This window comes from Littorina saxatilis, linkage group LG5 (genome assembly GCF_037325665.1).
Source record: "Littorina saxatilis isolate snail1 linkage group LG5, US_GU_Lsax_2.0, whole genome shotgun sequence".
In the NCBI taxonomy this organism is placed as follows: domain Eukaryota; kingdom Metazoa; phylum Mollusca; class Gastropoda; order Littorinimorpha; family Littorinidae; genus Littorina; species Littorina saxatilis.
In genome coordinates, this window is record NC_090249.1 from 26,232,787 (window position 1) to 26,250,312 (window position 17,526).

The 17,526-nt window shown below is 40.4% G+C and overlaps 2 protein-coding genes across 4 annotated transcripts in view; both read left to right on the top strand.

Moving 5' to 3' along the window:
* LOC138966707 (transportin-1-like) overlaps positions 1-14,887 on the top strand; it is a 36,988-nt gene extending 22,101 nt beyond the window's left edge. Inside the window, exons 13-22 of one of the 2 annotated variants that reach the window (XM_070339018.1) lie at positions 914-1,000; positions 1,679-1,786; positions 3,088-3,246; positions 3,797-3,884; positions 4,349-4,447; positions 6,030-6,125; positions 8,229-8,304; positions 9,575-9,749; positions 10,679-10,803; positions 11,473-14,887. In XM_070339018.1, coding sequence (XP_070195119.1) covers positions 914-1,000; positions 1,679-1,786; positions 3,088-3,246; positions 3,797-3,884; positions 4,349-4,447; positions 6,030-6,125; positions 8,229-8,304; positions 9,575-9,749; positions 10,679-10,786 — 996 coding nt within the window. In that variant the 3' untranslated portion in view covers positions 10,787-10,803; positions 11,473-14,887. Of the gene's footprint in view, positions 1-913; positions 1,001-1,678; positions 1,787-3,087; positions 3,247-3,796; positions 3,885-4,348; positions 4,448-6,029; positions 6,126-8,228; positions 8,305-9,574; positions 9,750-10,678; positions 10,804-11,472 lie in introns of those variants that run through there. The other variant, XR_011455744.1, reaches the window with a different exon arrangement.
* Positions 14,888-16,460: 1,573 nt separating this feature from the next.
* LOC138966708 (patched domain-containing protein 3-like) overlaps positions 16,461-17,526 on the top strand; it is a 28,370-nt gene continuing 27,304 nt past the window's right edge. For both annotated transcript variants that reach the window (XM_070339020.1, XM_070339021.1), the window contains exon 1: positions 16,461-16,696. In XM_070339020.1, the coding sequence (XP_070195121.1) occupies positions 16,593-16,696 (104 nt within the window). In that variant the 5' untranslated portion in view covers positions 16,461-16,592. The remainder of the gene's footprint in view (positions 16,697-17,526) is intronic.

The following is a 17,526-nucleotide window of genomic DNA, read 5'->3' on the forward strand; positions in this document are numbered from 1 at the left end:
CCCTCTTCAGGCAGCACGGACTCAAGAAGTCAGAGTGTGGGCCTCTTCTTTACCTGTTCTCAAGTCTGAGAGACTTACATAAGTCATGAATGCAGCTCATTGAACGTGCAAGAACGTAGTCATGAGTTTCTATCTGCGGGATATTTTAAGTACCCGCTATTATAGTACACATCTACTAGACATCAGAAGATGCCTTTTTATATGTTTACCTACGGGACGTATCTGGTGTCCGGCAGTACAGAACTTTCGGTCTGCCAGCTATTGTAGCTGCAGGCCAGATACTGGCAAGATGTTAACTGTGAGTAAATTTACCCACCACCTAGATTAGCAATCTGCTATCTATGTGAGTTGAGTAAGAATATGTAATTTAATATAAAATTTCAAGAATAAATTTTGATTTAATTAATATACTTACCAACTCACATATCGAATTCCCTCCCAGCCTGCCCCGCAAATTGTTTAAAGGGGTATGTTTCAGGACGGAATGAGTATCACCGGTGTACTTCCTGCGCATGCGCACAGCACCGGTAAGGGGAGATAACCACCACGGACCATGCCATATATGGCATGAGGGTTTTGTTTTAGAGTTATCTCCCCATGTTACCATGTAAGAGTGCTTCAATGTCTTAGCAACCAAACGAAGTTATTGCTATCTATGTAAGTTGGTAAGTATATTAATTAAATCAAAATTTATTCTTGAAATTTTACATTTTATCCAGACTGATTTTCAAATGTGCTTCAAATTAGGTTGGTGGTGCTAATATTGGCAATTGGTAACCACTTGATCACTATTTTGGTCATCAGATTATTATTTTTGACATGACTATTACAGTTTTGGGGGTTAACAGGTCTGATAAGGCCATCCAGTGTGTAGATGTTTACAGTTTTTACAATGACACTGTTGTTTGGGCAGGATTATGTCAACCTATTGATGCCACCCTTGATACAAAAGTGGAACCAGCTGAAAGATGAGGACAAAGACCTGTTCCCACTGCTTGAGGTAGCCAACTTTAATGGGTTGTATTGTGTTTAGGGTTCTCATGGATGAAACTTCTCATCAGGATTTACTGATTTAACACTCATTTCCTGAATTGTCGAAGCCTTTAAGAAGGGGAAATGGCAAGAAAAGCTGAATATATTTGGGTTATCTTTAACCCAAAACCAAGTGAAGCAGAGTGTTAAATGACCAGCTGTAAGGAGCAAAGGGATGTATTCTCTACAAATGTAGACATCTCTGATGCCCCTGATTTTTTTTTAAATTTCTGAGATCTTATTTTTGAGGTTGTTGGGTGTTCTGACAATGTGTTTTGGGTTTGACTTGTAATGGCTAGAGTAGCTGCAGGTTGTTTTAAAGAGTGTTTGATGTGCCTTGTGACTGAAAGCACACTGCAGGTTGTTTTAAAGAGTGTTTGATGTGCCTTGTGACTGAAAGCACAACTGTAAGTGATTGTAAGAATTGCATAGACATGGGAGTTTGGGATGGGAATAAGGTGTTGTGGTGTATTGTACTGTAATGCAGAAGACTACTGTGTGTTCCATTCACTTTCAGAAGATGATTTGTACAGTGAAACCTCTGTCCTTTGGCATGCAACCGAGAGTAAAAAGGCTATGTTCTTTGTATTTCAATCTTCATGTTTTGACAAAAAATATATAAAGGTTATGATTGTTTGTGTTTCAGTGCTTGTCTAGTGTGGCCACAGCTCTGCAGTCTGGTTTTCTTCCCTACTGTGAACCAGTCTACCGTCGCTGTGTCCACCTGGTGGAGCAGACCCTCAACCAGAATTACGTAAGTTAGCCTTAGGGGTTTCTGGGTATCTTTTTGTGTTCCATCTGTCTTTGTTCTGCCATGTCTGTGATGAGTGTCTGTTCTATAAGAAAATAGAGAAGTGTGCATGCTTTTTGACTCGCATGCGAAGCAAAAGTGAGTCTATGTACTCACCCGAGTCGTCCGTCCGTCCGTCCGTCCGTCCGTCCGGAAAACTTTAACGTTGGATATTTCTTGGACACTATTCAGTCTATCAGTACCAAATTTGGCAAGATGGTGTATGATGACAAGGCCCCAAAACACATACATAGCATCTTGACCTTGCTTCAAGGTCAAGGTCGCAGGGGCCATAAATGTTGTCTAAAAAACAGCTATTTTTCACATTTTCTCTGAAGTTTTTGAGATTCAATACCTCACCTATATATGATATATAGGGCAAAGTAAGCCCCATCTTTTGATACCAGTTTGGTTTACCTTGCTTCAAGGTCAAGGTCACAGGAGCTCTTCAAAGTTGGATTGTATACATATTTTGAAGTGACCTTGACCCTGAACTATGGAAGATAACTGTTTCGAACTTAAAAATTATGTGGGGCACATGTTATGCTTTCATCATGAGACACATTTGGTCACATATGATCAAGGTCAAGGTCACTTTGACCCTTTTGAAATGTGACCAAAATAAGGTAGTGAACCACTAAAAGTGACCATATCTCATGGTAGAAAGAGCCAATAAGCACCATTGTACTTCCTATGTCTTGAATTAACAGCTTTGTGTTGCATGACCTTGGATGAAGGTCACATGTATTTTGGTAGGAAAAATGTGTAAAGCAGAAGGTAAAGCATGTGAGTCGTATGGGCTTTGCCCTTCTTGTTTCTGTTTTTGAAGCTCCTTTATAAAAAATTTTTATATCTGCGATTCCTCAGATTTTATTGACATATCACTATCTTTATTCTGCAATTTCTCTGATAAATGACCTGTGTGTGCAGTAGGAAGTGACAAAATACAGTAACCTGTCCATAGCGACCACCGAAGGAACTGACCAAAAGTGGTTGTTTTAGACAGGTGTTGCTATGGAAAGGTGAATGGTATAGCAAAAATCTTGTTGGAATCCATTGGGATGGTTGTTATGAGCAGGTGGTTGTTATTGATAGGTGGTTGCCAGGGCAGGTTCTACTGTTGTGCAAAGTCATTTTATTTCAAGTCGCAAATCAGTCATTGCTGCTTTGATTGTATGCTGACAGTGTTCGCTGTCTAGGTTTTTATTGCCACTCCTTAGCATATATGCATATTTTTCAGTATTGCAAATGTGTGTCATGTGCAGGCCAACCTGTCCCAGCCAGACCAGTATGACCCTCCAGACAAGGACTTCATGATCGTGGCCCTGGACCTGTTGAGCGGCCTGGCTGAGGGTCTGGAACACCACATTGAGACCCTGGTGGGCAACTCTAACATCCTCAAGCTTCTCTACCAGTGCATGCAGGTTGGATATTGCTTATGCTTATTTTGCAAATGCATTTTTGTGTGTGCTACTTTATTATTCGTGTGCATATGTTGAGCAGAAATAAGTTTGGGCTTTAGTTAGTAAGATTGTTTTAGTGAAAGGTGTCTGGTTAAATGAAGGGTGGAACAAGCTTTTTAATTATCTAGACTACAGTTAGATGTAATCTTCAATGTGCCATGGATGATTCAGGGATGAAAATTCCACTCGGGATCCCCGGAATTCCTGATTTGAAAGATTTTTTCACAGCATATCTTGTGAATTTCCACAAAAGCAAGGAGGAAAAATGTTGACAAGACAAAGCTGAACATGTGAGTGTCATCTAAACATCAAGCCTAATATTCCTGGACAATAACCCAATTTACTAGCCCTGTGCGAGGTTTACAGTCTCACTGAGTGAACCTCGGACAGTTGGTCTTCTTTCAGTATGTGACGTCACTTTCATGGGGTTAGTTTGGGACTGTGCCTGATTTGAGTTATTCTCAGCTTTCATCCCTGATATGTAAGTAAGTATGAGTGTTGTGACTTACAGGACCCGATGCCGGAAGTGAGACAGAGTTCCTTTGCTCTCCTGGGAGACCTGACCAAAGCCTGTTTCCAACATGTTCGTCCCTGCATTGGTAAGAGAGTGTGTTGTGCGTTTTCGACAGTTGAGGTGTATTCTTGTATTATGTGTCATCTGGAGAAAGTGGTTTGATTCAGGACAGGTTAGTTCGGTGTATCAAGTTAAACCCAGGTGTGATGACAACCTACCCACCTTGAAAAATACTGATAGTTGTGGTTGTATTCGTACTGTCTGACCGGGTTAGTACACAATTACATATGTGGTGCTGAAGTACAGATTGAACATGAGGAGCTACTGCTGAAGTCCAGATGGAACATGAGCAGCTACTGCCAAAAAGAGGAGGGGGAGGGGTGTGGAGTGTGAGTGAGAGATAAAGTTAATCTGGTAAAATGAAGACTAGATTTGAACATCAGATATGAAGAGTTACCTGAACATTTAGGCAATACATGTTATTGCATTTATTTCGGCACCCCTACCTCTAAAAGTTTTTATTAATCTTGATGCTTTTTGTCTGTGCAGCTGACTTCATGCCAATTCTGGCAGCGAATCTCAACCCTGAATTCATCTCTGTCTGCAACAACGCCACCTGGGCCATTGGAGAAATCTCCATCAAGATGGGTGAGTGTTCTGGTTATCTAGAATTCATGATAGAGGAGGAGTTTGTCTGTGATGCAGCGTCATCATTACAGTGATATGTCGCAGTATTCTTTGGTGTTCGTGTGCTAGGGTAGTTGGTAGTAAATGTACTTGTAAGGCAGTGTTTTGACTTTTTGCTCCAGACAACTGATCTTAATGTTAAATTTTGAAAAATTGATTTGGTTTAAGTGAAGCTCAAACTTCTTATTGTCATTAATGTGGGAGAAATGGGGAATTTCTTTTCGTTGATGCCAGAAGTGATGACAATTAATCCAACCTTGACCGTTCAGTGGGAGTCTTGGTATTCGTACTGTCTGACCTGAGTTTTCAACTGATAAATGTTTCTGAGGAAAATGGCTAGCGGTAGCATATAGGATGCAAATATGCTTTGTGCAGTAGAGATATTTTGTCCACATGCTTATCTGGTCTGCTATTGTTATATAGTACCCACTCTGCCAGGACTGGCTTTACATATATACCTTGTCAGCTAAACGTGGTGGTCAGGTAGCTCAATCGGTAGAGCACTGGTCTTGTGATCCTTGGGTCACTGGGTTAAATCGGAAGCCAGGAAGGACATGGGTCAACTTTTATGTGATGATTCAGAAACTACCCATGTCCCTGTTGCCGCCGTGTTGCTGCTGGTTTTCCACTGGGAGAAAGTGACAGTAGATTTTCCAACCGTGGGATAATAACGTTTGGAATGATGCTCAAACTCGTTGTCATTAGTGTGGGAGAAATGGGAAATTTCTTGTTGTTGATGCCAGAAGTGATGACAATTAATCCAACCTTGACCGTTCAGTGGGAGTCTTGGTATTCGTACTGTCTGACCTGAGTTTTCAACTGATAAAGAAATGCTTCTAAGGAAAATGGCTAGTTGTAGCATATAGGATGCCAATATGCTTTGTGCAGTGGAGATATTTTGTCCACATGCTTATCTGGTCTGCTATTGTTTTATAGTACCCACTCTGCCAGGACTGGCTTTACATATATACCTTGTCAGCTAAACGTGGTGGTCAGGTAGCTCAATCGGTAGAGCACTGGTCTTGTGATCCTTGGGTCACTGGGTTAAATCGGAAGCCAGGAAGGACATGGGTCAACTTTTATGTGATGATTCAGAAACTACCCATGTCTCTGTTGCTGCCGTGTTGCTGCTGGTTTTCCACTGGGAGAAAGCGACAGTAAATTTTCCAACCGTGGGATAATAACGTTTGGAATGATGCTCAAACATGTTGTCATTAGTGTGGGAGAAATGGGGAATTTCTTGTTGTTGATGCCAGAAGTGATGACAATTAATCCAACCTTGACCATTCAGTGAGAGTCTTGGTATTCGTACTGTCTGACCTGAGTTTTCAACTGATAAAGAAATGCTTATAATGCTTGTCCTTACAAAAGTGCAGATGCCTGATAAGGCCAAAAACATGCATGCACCTGGGTAGCGCTACTCTTGTTGCTGCTAGCTTTCCATTGGAAGAAAGCAACCATACATTTTCCAACCATGGGATAATAGCAAGACGAAGATAAAGAAAGAAAAAAAGAAAAGTGATGACGGTGTGGACTGTTGCAGGGGCGGATATGCAGCCATCTGTCACCATGGTGCTGGGCCCACTGGTGGACATCATCAACCGCTCCAACACCCCCAAGACTCTGTTAGAGAACACAGGTGAGTTGTGCGCCCCGCCTCACTGCGCCTTTCAGGTCTGCAATGGTAGGAAGACTTCACATGGCCCTCTTGCTTCAAGCCCCATTCAGATAGAACCATACTTCTAAGTGATAAAAGGGAAAAAAAGCTACAAGTGTAGGTCTAGTCCTTGCCACCCCCTTCCTCCATTAGGAGTAGGTTGATAAACAGAAAGTGGTTTTAAACAGATTAGGTGTCATCAGCTTGTGCAAAGAGTGCCTCCTTATCTTTTGTTCAAAACAAGCTTAGCCCGGGCTGTAAAAGAAAGGCCTTTTGAAACCAAAAGAAACTGGCCTTGAAAGGTTCTGTTGAGCTATCAATGACGCAGAGACGTAAATGGTAATGGTGCTTTTGGTTTTGATGCATTTATGTATCTTAAACTTTTCTCTGGAAACAAGATTTGAGGGTGTGTGATTTCTCATTTGGTTCTGAAATAAGAGAGGGAAGCACAGAAAAATTGTCGCCTTGACATTTACTTTCTGAAATTGTTAAAGAGGAGCTTTTACTAGATTAACCAAATTGAGTACTATCACAGAAGCGCTTTCCCTGGCTACATTTGGTTCAGTATACACCATTTTATACAGAAATTCATACTTGTATTTCGCATACATTTTTTTCCACTCCTATATGGTTTGTTTTGTTGAGGCGCAATGTTTTACAATTTATTTACCTTGATCTAGTTCTCTTTTACCTGCCCACTCTGTGCAAGACGCCATAATGTCACCGTGGTTTCATGTTTTGTCTTGTGACATGTTTTTACAGTCCAAGTGTTACAAACACACCACATGATATTTGTGTCTAATTACATTTGTTTTGTCATGTCTGAGTAATACTGTCGTGTGTTCGGCGGTTATTTTCCTGACTGGGAGAAGCTCTTAAAGAAGAGACAAAATTCAATAAAGTGCAGTCAAATCCAAAATTGCTGCTGTACATAAAATTTCAGTTAGCTCGGGGACGAAGCAGAGTTGTCAAGTGTGTGTGTGTGTGTGTGTTGCACTTGGTGTCTCATGGCATATTGCTGTGGAGGGAAATTTTCAATGCAATGTGATTTAATTGAGCCAAAGCAAACATTATTTGCTAGATGGGGTTTTGTGGATGCACGAGATATCATTTGCTTTGAGAAATCTTTTAGTCTTGTTGTTTTGTATGTAGTTGGGGAAAGTGCATTAGATGTAAGCGCCATTTGAAGTCTTCAAAATTTGATTTTGGGGAATAGAGTTTTTTGATGTTGTGTGTCCATGAATGCATCACAGAAACATTAACTTCCACAGAGGGGTACAATTTACCTAGCTAACTTTCCCCCCTGATTTGTGAGTTTCTGGTTAAACATGAAGTGTATTTCATGGGTGCTGCAAGGCTATTTACAAAATTCAGTAGCTGTGCATCGGCTAGACTTGCCAGATAACTTGAAGGCTCCTCTGGGGAAAAAAAAGTGGTTAGGTAAGGGCTGACTGATTGAGTGTTTCCTTTTCCCCTGGATGGTGTTGATAAGCAGGGTTCAGTGCAAAGTTTCTGGCTCTGAAGGAACTAGGACAAAAAAAAAGGGTTAAAAGAAAATTGTGGTGGCCAGAAATGCATGATGCATTCATGTGATTGGATTGATTGGAAAAGGTTTTCTTTGTTTCAATGCATTTCTGATGTTCTTATGTTGATGATATCATGAATGGCCACTTTTAAGTTGGAACTTGAAGGGCTGCTCAGGGGCAAAAAAAGATAAGATGTGAAAATTGCTTTGTAAGTAGTACTTTTGGATGTTGTGTTTCGTGTTGTGATTTTTGTTTTCTTTTGAGTCTGCTGCAGATGAAATGACGCTGAGTAAGACTAAGAGGAGAGAAAAAAAGAGGGTGGGACTTGGGTAAATCCTCCTGAAGACACATAAGACAGAGAACACTTTTTGTGTACAGCAGCATCTTATGAAATTCATTATTTTTTGTTTTCTTTATTATTTTTTAACCATCTTTCACTTTTTATTCCAGAGATGTGACTGATTTTTATGTATGTTTTGTTGATTGGATGTCTTTCTCTGTTTCTTCCCTTTATATTTGCTCCCCGTCTGCGTCTTGTCAACTCGTCGTCCTATCATAGCCATAACAATTGGTCGCCTCGGTTTAGTATGCCCACAAGATGTTGCTCCTCATTTACACCAGTTTATCAGGCAGTGGTGTGTAACTTTTTCTTTTTTCTTTTTATTATAATTTTTTTTCCATATTAATGAAATATTCTTGTGATTTTAATCATGTTTTTATTTTATTTTATATTTATTGTGGAAATTTCCTTGTATGTTGCTGTTTTTTATAGCCTTTTATTCTGATGCCAATTTTTAAAATAAATTTGGCCACCTAGTTTGAATTATTTACATTTTAGAGCGCACGAATAGCAAGTTTAAATTCTTTGTTATGTGCTTATGACTATGTTACTGTTTTTTAGCATGTAATTGTTTTCTCAAGGAGTAAAGAAAATATAAGTCAAGAGTTTGATTAGCACGTAAACTGGGTCCCCATATACCCTATTAAGTGTTTAGACAGACAAGTTTTTAGTAAACTCATTTAGTAGGGAGACCAGCTCCCATAAAGCTATACTTGAATAGAATATTGAATGTTGTTGTCTCTGTATTTTATGTGATAAGGCTTACTAGTTAAGCTTTGATTTTGGGTGATCAGTGTATTTTATGTTAAAGGACTGTTTACAGTGTATTCATTGTGAGCTTCTATTGTATAATGAAACTTCCCCTTCGGTTTTAAAGTTACTGTGGTATTTTTCTGGAATGGATTCTGTCTGTACTTGCTTAAATATATTGTGTTATGTATTGTAGGGCTTTAGGTGGATGTGTTTTCAGTATACTTGTTCTTAATTAAAGTGAAGTGTGCCTTATTATTTTAAGTTTCCTTATCGTCACACTGCACAAGTAATAAATGTACTGAGTTTGGTTTATAACTGAGAAAATAGGGAGAGAGGGAAGTAAAAGTGAAACAACGCGTTAGCCGTGAATTAGGGTCAGGATAGAAAATAAGAACATTGATGCAGTGATACCTTGAATCTATATGTTGTGAATGGCTTGCTGGTTTTGGCTTGTGACAGGGTCAGTTTTTACAGTTAGTTACAGTTTCAAGTATCAAATGCTTGAGCAGGAACTACACATTTCGGCCTGCTCTTTCTTTTGTCTGCTCGGAACAGCTGCAATTTTTCCTTCGTCAATAGACGTTCTGAAAATTACAACTTGACACATGTTGGTCCGTGAAAGCATACGTGTCCGTTGACGGCTTTCTCCGAGGATATGAAGGTCAAGTATGATCATGGGTTATGTCTGTCGGTGATGGTGTTAGATAACATGCAAGATATTAACCTTGTCATTGTCAAAACCAGCAAGACATTTGTACATGCTGTGGCTGTCAAGGTGGAAGTAAAACCATGCTCCCTGTTTTCTGGTCTAGGTGCACGTCATTGCGCAACATTCGCGACAATGAGGAGAAGGACTCTGCCTTCCGTGGCGTGTGCCTCATGATCGGAGTGAACCCGGCTGGAGTTGTGCAGGATTTCATCTTCTTCTGCGATGCCATTGCGTCGTGGATGCACCCCAAACCTGACCTCAAGGAGATGTTCTACAAGGTAAGCCAATCAGCAGTTTGAGAACACACTGGGTCGTTTATTGTTGTGGGGCTTCAAAATGTTCTAGAACATAAACAGTTTCCAGTTTGATAGCACTTTTGTCTTTTTCATTGTCAAGATTTTAGTCATGCTATTGTCATAGAAGAGATTAGGCAGAAAAGTTAACTTTTTTGTCTGTTGTGGTAAAGTGTTGTGTGTAATATTTTTTTAATTGTATTATGCAGCTACTGTCGCTTCAGTATATATCTGTTCTGCTGCCATATAATATGAGATGGGTGTTCACTGGAAATTTCTGTTATTTTGCCGGTTTTAGCCTGAAAAGACAGGAAATGAAATGGTAAAGTGGTCACTGCTACTGGTTTGTGTTTCTGTTGACATTTCTCTGTTGCAAATGTTACTGAACTAATGTGTTTGTATGAGTCAGACCTGGGAACACATACAATTTCGCCGTATTTTGTACGCATGACTGTCGAGAATACGATCTGTACGGTCAGTGGGAAAAAAATACGACGAGAAAAATTCCTAGACTACTTTTCTTCACAAGCCCATCCCGAAGCCGATCCAGTATTTTGACACATACATGATTACAGTTTTTGTCAGTCAACATTGAAAAAAGCATTTGTTTGAAATGTATAGGTAAACTTAATTAACGCTGTCACGGACGCGTGTGAAGCATGTTTTAATCATGGATGTTCAAATGCTTTTTGGAGTACGCTCATTTTTCTGAAAATACACCAAGTTTGTTTAAGAATACTCAAGTGCAAAACAGGGGTTCCCAGGTCTGATGAGTGTTTTGACTTGACATTGTAACCAACCAACCAGTATGTAATGGAGTGCTGGTTTCTTTTTACTGGTTTGTAAAATAGCTAGCTAAGTTGACAGGTGAACTGTTGTATCCTAACTGACGCACAATATATGCATATGTGCAGATTCTCCATGGGTTCAAGACACAGGTGGGAGAGGAAAACTGGGGCAAATTCTCGGACCAGTTCCCACAGCCACTTCGGGAAAGGCTGGCCACAAACTATGGCGTGTGAACACCTCACACCTTATGGTATGTCCTCTTTTCTCATTTTACTCTTCACTCTCAAATTGTTGGTGAGTTGAACTTTTGTCAGTGCCCATTTTAAGGTTATTTGGGGATTGTTTTGGTCCCCCTTCAGTACTTCTGCAATTTACCGGCTTCATGCAATGTCCTTTTTTTTAACACGCCAAAGTAATTAGGAGAATCTTGGTGATAATGTGTGTGACGAACAATTTAGCGTTAGTTTTTCTCGAATGTTATTGAAGGTACATCTTTGAAACTTTGCACTCTTTAAGGTTTGATGACCTCTAGACATGCCTCAAGTCAGGATGACCCTCGTCAATTTTTAAGGTCACAACAGGGTTGAGTTATAGACAACACCGAAGTCTGGCTACTCCTGGTCAAATTTAAAGGTCACAGTGGAAACGATTAACAGGAAATGACTATTTTTTTTAAAGTTTATGGGGCTGGAGCAGCTGTTAATTTGCTACTGATTAATTGTATGAATTGCGAAGGTGATCAGTACAAGCATTTTCTCTTGTTCTGTATAGTGTTATGAAAACTTCTATGATTATTTTGTAGAGGTTAAATGTTCTTGTTTTTTTTCTGAAATGTCTCATGTATCTTATCTTTACTTCTATATGTAAAATATTTATGTGGAACCAAATTTAGTAGTACTGTATGTCTGTGTCATTGCAGGCGGAGGAGTGATGGCACTGGTCATTGTTCATGCCACCAACGCATCGTAGGTGGGGCAGGACCAGGATCCACTCTCGCTGGGGACGGGAAATGGGCCGGGTTGGGCCACGTTAGGTGGGTGGGCATCGCGGCAGGCGCAGCCGAGCGGCCAGCACCGGCTGGAGAATCTACAACCGTTCCATTAGACGGTGGTGACTCCGGTCTTCCATTGCTGGCCGGCTGCAGCCATGCTGCTCAACTTAAATACCACGGGGCACTTTGGAACCATTTTGAACAGTAGGGGGAAGGCTGGAGGCTGATTGCTTTCTGTTATCAGTTTTGTCATTGTCAAATCAGCTTGCTGACTGTACAACATGCCTGTTCATGGTGAAGATTTTCATCCAGCGTTGCTTAGCAGAAAGAACAGCAGAATGTGTTCTGTTTTCAGCCCCCGCTGTGTTGTTGGTGGTTTTAAAGGCCCTCTAAAAGCGGGTGGGACGTGTCTCGGGTTGGGATGGACTTGTCCATGTACCATGTTTTATGTGTTTAGGTTTAAGTAATAAAGATAACCTAGGGCACAGGAGGGGAGGGGGGAAGTGAGGAACATGTGAAAACCTTCCTCACAGAATTACCGTCATTGTTCAACCACCCCCCTGTCTGTAACCTTGTGCATGTCACTGTGAGCAGTCATGATTGGCTAGGATTGTTGCCGTCACCTAGAAATCATTGTTACAGATGCATCTGACATTACCTTAGTTAAGATAAGATTCCTTAACACTGCTACTACACAACTTCTGTCTCTCTGTTTTGAATTTCTGCTACCCTTGCTTGTCTGTCCTCTGTTTTCTGTTCACTGTTGAGCTACCTTTGTAAAAACTAGGGCATGGTAGGGTGGGAACAGCTTGATCCATTAATACAGTGTAAAGCCGACAAGCACTGAAGCAGCCAAGCTTTTCATCGAGTTTTGAGGTATATCACGAGAGTAAGAGTGATATCATGTGTCTCCTACTTTTTATTTGTAGTGTAAGCTTTGGCTGTGTGACTGCTTATATTATGTGGAGAAACACTGTTCTCAATAGGGATCTTTGTTTTCAGGGTAGTTTTTAGGATTAAGGTACTCAACTGATGTGACAATTTTTCTTTTCCTTTTGGGAGCGCCAACTTTTTGGGGGGGAACTGTTTTCAAGTTTGTAATTTTAGTTTAGAAGACTTGAAGGAAACAGCAAAGCTGGCAATGTTTTCACTTTCAGTCAAATGCGAGACGTGTGGTCTTGAGTTAATTATTTGCAAAATTGTCCATCTTTTTGGCAGAAGAAAAATTCAAGGTATCCTGATATGTGATTTTGTTCAAAAAGATTGTTTAAAAATCACTTTGGGTTATGTGTAGCTGGCAAATGAGACAAGTTGGCCTCTGTTCTAACCAGAAGTGTTTTTTCTTGACAGGTACGACTATAGAGTGCTTTTGGTAGCCTTTTCCTTTCAGTGATATCATGAACAAATATGTACAAGTTCAGATGTTTACACTGATATGTTTGCATGCACAAATTTAGAAAGAATTACTGCATTAGTCTGCATACTTAATAGGGGAACTTGAATCAAAACACTTTGAGAGACATGTCATAATAAGTTAAACACCAGAGATTGCTCTAAGGTTCAGATTAATGAGTTTGCTAAAAACTAATGATGCCATTGGGGTAACTGCTTGATGCTAAAAATCAACAGCCTAACCACCGGCCCAAGAAAACTTGTGCTGTGTAGGTTAGCGTCTGTTTTCTTTTTGTTGTGATTTCCATCGTAACAGCTTAAGAGACCAAGGCAGACACGAGCAAACGTTTTTACACCCTAGTCCCACCACGTCGGTCAGTGGTTTTTGCCTATCTTTTTTGCGGTTACCATCACCACCACAGCGGTGACCCTATGTTTTTACTTATGCTGCAGCCGCCGGGCTTGACGCAAGTTGACCGTTGCACGATCCGTCACCGGTGTCGGATGCACCTCTTTTAGGGGTGTGCGCCATGCTCACAAGGTGCTTGCGCAGCCCGGCAGATAACGGGGCTCAGCTTGTATTTTTTGCACGTATTATGTATTTTTTACTTCCATATCCACGATGAGTGGACCGGTTGTTCCGGCTGGTTGTATCGGAGGGCCATGGCTGGTCCATGCGCCTTCCTTTGCTTGATCCTGGAAGCGTTCCGGTCTGCTGAAGTTTGTACCATCCAAGCCCTCCGGGCGGGTCTAGCTCAGCCAGTTGTGATTGTGAGTGTGTGTCTGTGAATGCAAGCTGTTGTACTGGAGGTTTGATTTTGGACTTTGTGACGACTCGAGTGAGCCTACAGGTGCATTTGATTAGGGAAAAAAGGTTGCTGTTGTGTGCATTTGACACGTGTCATTTTCTAAAGGATAAGGAAAGTGAACTGTAATGAATGATTTGATATTTTGCTTAACTTTGTTACCTAAAGGAAAAAAATAGGAGTAAAAAGAAGTTTAGGGAATGTTTTGTTTCTAATGCAATGCATTTACGAAAGTGGTCTTGCAAAGATAGGTTTGGAGATATTTTGTTATATCTTACTGACGAATGCGCCTGTAGGTCTCGCAGTACATTTCTGTGATCATAGAACACTTTGCAAAAGCCTGGATAAGTGGACAAAAACAAGTAAATAACAAAACACTTAAAATAAACAAACATAAAACTTCTACGCATTTACAGTGTATCCATTCCTTACCAAAAGTTGTAACGTCCGGTGTGTTAAAGTCTGAATTCTCCAGTAAAGTCGTGGCTCAATTTTTTTTATGACAACTTTATAACGAAGTAAAGCATGGCAGCTAATTGAGGGTGTGTGGCTGTAAAACTGATGTGTGAAAGATTGCTGAGCTGGGCAGTTTTGACCGTGGAGAATATTTATACTTGAAATAAGTATATTTTTATTTGTGATTTAATATCATTGGTCTCTGATATGCTATTTATTTGTGATGGTATTTATTATTGATTTTTAATACTTGCTTTTTTTTGCATTTGGGAGATTGGGTGCGACGGTGGTTGATAGTGGGTCTCATATCATGTCGCGCTGTTGATTGACTTTGTCATTTGCAAGTTAGGACTTTTAAGATTGAATGTGATTTGTGCATCCTGTGTGACTGCGTTGCTGTGTATTGTTGATAAGACTGATGATAAATTCTGAGATGGGAGGGTGGGTTGGGAGCAGGGTCTGTTGAAGCCCCTTGTAAATCCTGTCACACATGTATGTAGGATGCATCTAGAATGTGGTGTTGTATTGTGCTGGATCTATACTATTGTGATTGTGTGTATGTGTGTGTGTACGTATGCTCATCCTCATGATCTTGTGTTGGTTAGGTAGCAAGTCAGATCTTGTCCTTGGTTGCATGCATCATGTGTTGTCCGTTTGTCAAAGTGAATAAAAGATTCGGGGAAAAACTTCTTGGTTTTTGTGGTATTAAACCGGGAGAAAGTATGGAATAATGTGTGAGCGGCATGCGAGTGAGAGAAAGAATACAGTTCAAACGGAGGATGTGCAGTAAGTTTTCACCACTAAGGAAGCTAGACTTCCCAGCTTACACACCATTGCCATACACTTAGGAGGAATATACACCATTGGCATACACTTTAGAGGAATACACACCATTGTCATACACTTTAGAGGAATACACATTGTCATACACTTTGGAGGAAGACACACCATTGTCATACACTTTAGAGGAATACACGTATGTACACACCATTGCCATACAATTCAGAGGAATTCAATGTCAGCACTTCATCTGCTGTTCAAGGAGGCTTGGGATACTGGTCCAAGCTTCTCAACAAAAATAAAATCACACCTACAGAATTATTCAATTCAATACATGTACATTACATTTTTTGTAACTGAATGTGGAACACACAGATCTACACGTGTCTTTTGGCTTGCTTATAAAGATTACGTCAGGTAAAAATCTAAGCCAAGTACTGAGTGATATTTTGACAGATAAAAAAGTGTATGAATACCATACCTACTCACAGTGCATGAGTTTGTGTGAATGCTTCAAGAAAAAACAACACCGCTTTGGATTCTCTTCCCCCAGTAGTGAAGATATTCTATTGCCAATGAATGTTGCTCTTATGCTCATGCTTCAATGCCTATAACAGCATTGTTTAAATGGCCAGTCTTTCCCATTGTATTCAGTTGCAAAAGAAAGACTACATGTACTGTGATAGTAGTAGTCCAGTGGACGATACCTTCCGCCTGTGGTCAGTGGTAGACTTCAGTGTGCAGAAAAAACCCAGTGTTGATTAGTTAGTCTTGATTAGTTAGTCGGCTAGTCCAAATATGAGGAGGATGTGGAGAAAAATTGGTTGGACCCGATACATTTTCTCTCTTTAGAGATACAAACTATGTGAAATATTGTTACCATTAGGCCTAAAAAAAAATAGGTGTGGTTACGGTAACCCGACCTACCCTATTTTTAGGGGCCGACCCTATAACTTTTTATTACATTTGTCCAAAAAAAAAAAGAGAAAAAAAAAAGAAAACGCAATGAAAGCGAAAGCGCCCGAGTCGCACACTTATTTCCCTGTCAAGTAGGTTTAATTTGTACACATTAGAAAAAAAGTTAAAAAAAAAAAAAGTGATTGCCTACCTTCCTACCCTATTTTTTTGGGCTATGTTACCGTAACCACACCTATTTTTTTTTTGGCCTTATCCCTAACACAGACAGACGCACGCGCACACTCACACACACTCTCCCCGGCTATTCTTTTTTTCTGCACCCCTCTCTTTTTCCTTCAGTTTGAATCGCTTGCTCGATAGAAAATCAGTTAAATGTAAGCCGTGACGGTAATCTGTAGTGACTTTTGTGCACGCAGAAAGATAACCAAGTGCGAATATGATAAGTCGGAAATAGATCTCTGTGGTCGGAACTCAAGAAGTCAGTGCTTGCGCTCTAATTTGGCTAAGTTCTCATTTGGTGTGATTGCTGAAGTAACTTCGCTAGCTTTAGTTGTACTTTTTGTTTGTTGACACCGACTGTAACCGCGAGAAAGAAACTCGAGGATCATGCGGCGAAAACAGAGTGTTGAGGTGAAGAACTGAATGCGGAAAGAGAAATGAGCCTCACATAATCACGAGACAGCAGCCAACACCAACATGGAACCGACTGAAGCACATGCAGTGACTCGAGTGAGGAAACCGCATTGCCTCAAGCGAGTGAGCAGTACCATCACCAATGGCTTGGAAGCTGCTTTCTTTCAGTGAGTTTTGCGCAATGTTTGATTAATACGTTTGCCTGTGACTGTGTGTGTTTTGAGAGAGAGAGAGAGAGAGAGAGAGAGAGAGAGAGAGAGAGAGAGAGAGAGAGAGAGAGAGAGAGAACAAGAACAAGAACAAATCTTTAATTGTCTAAGGCCACAGCCCCTTACAATAGTGGTTAAAATAACAGCAATAGTATCTGCACAGTTATAAATTATAGTCACGCATAAAATTCAACAAATACAAACAGACAGAGAGACAGAGAGAGAGACGCGGAGAGAGAGAGAGAGAGGTTAGTCTTGGCATCTCTCCAGCATTCCCTTCCGTGGATATCCATCTCTGTGTGCGTGCATGTGTGTGTGTGTATGCACATGTGTGTGTGTGTGTTTACATGCGGGTTAGTGTGTAGTTTCACAAGTGTTGTTTTTAAACAAAATGTTCAGTCAATTCAGACGTACAGTTTCAAAGCTGCATTGTTTTATTGCCGGGTTCATGTTAACCATTTGATCAACCGATCATTTATACAGTCAAACCTGTCTGTAATGACAGCACAAGGAACCGACCAGAAGTAGTCGTCAAAGACTGTGAATGAATGCAAATGAGCTAAAATGCTGTCATACAGGAATCAAACACAACTGCAAATGTAGGTTCCCTCCATGATCCACTGTATTATTCTGCTATGACAACATACACACAAATACACACAATCATAAACATAAATGTTAGGTATTCAAAAATCCGGTACTCACAGTTTTGTAGGCAAAAACAACTCGAGATTATAATCTCGTACACAATTGCACTATCAAAACTCTCTACCCTTCACTTAGGTAGA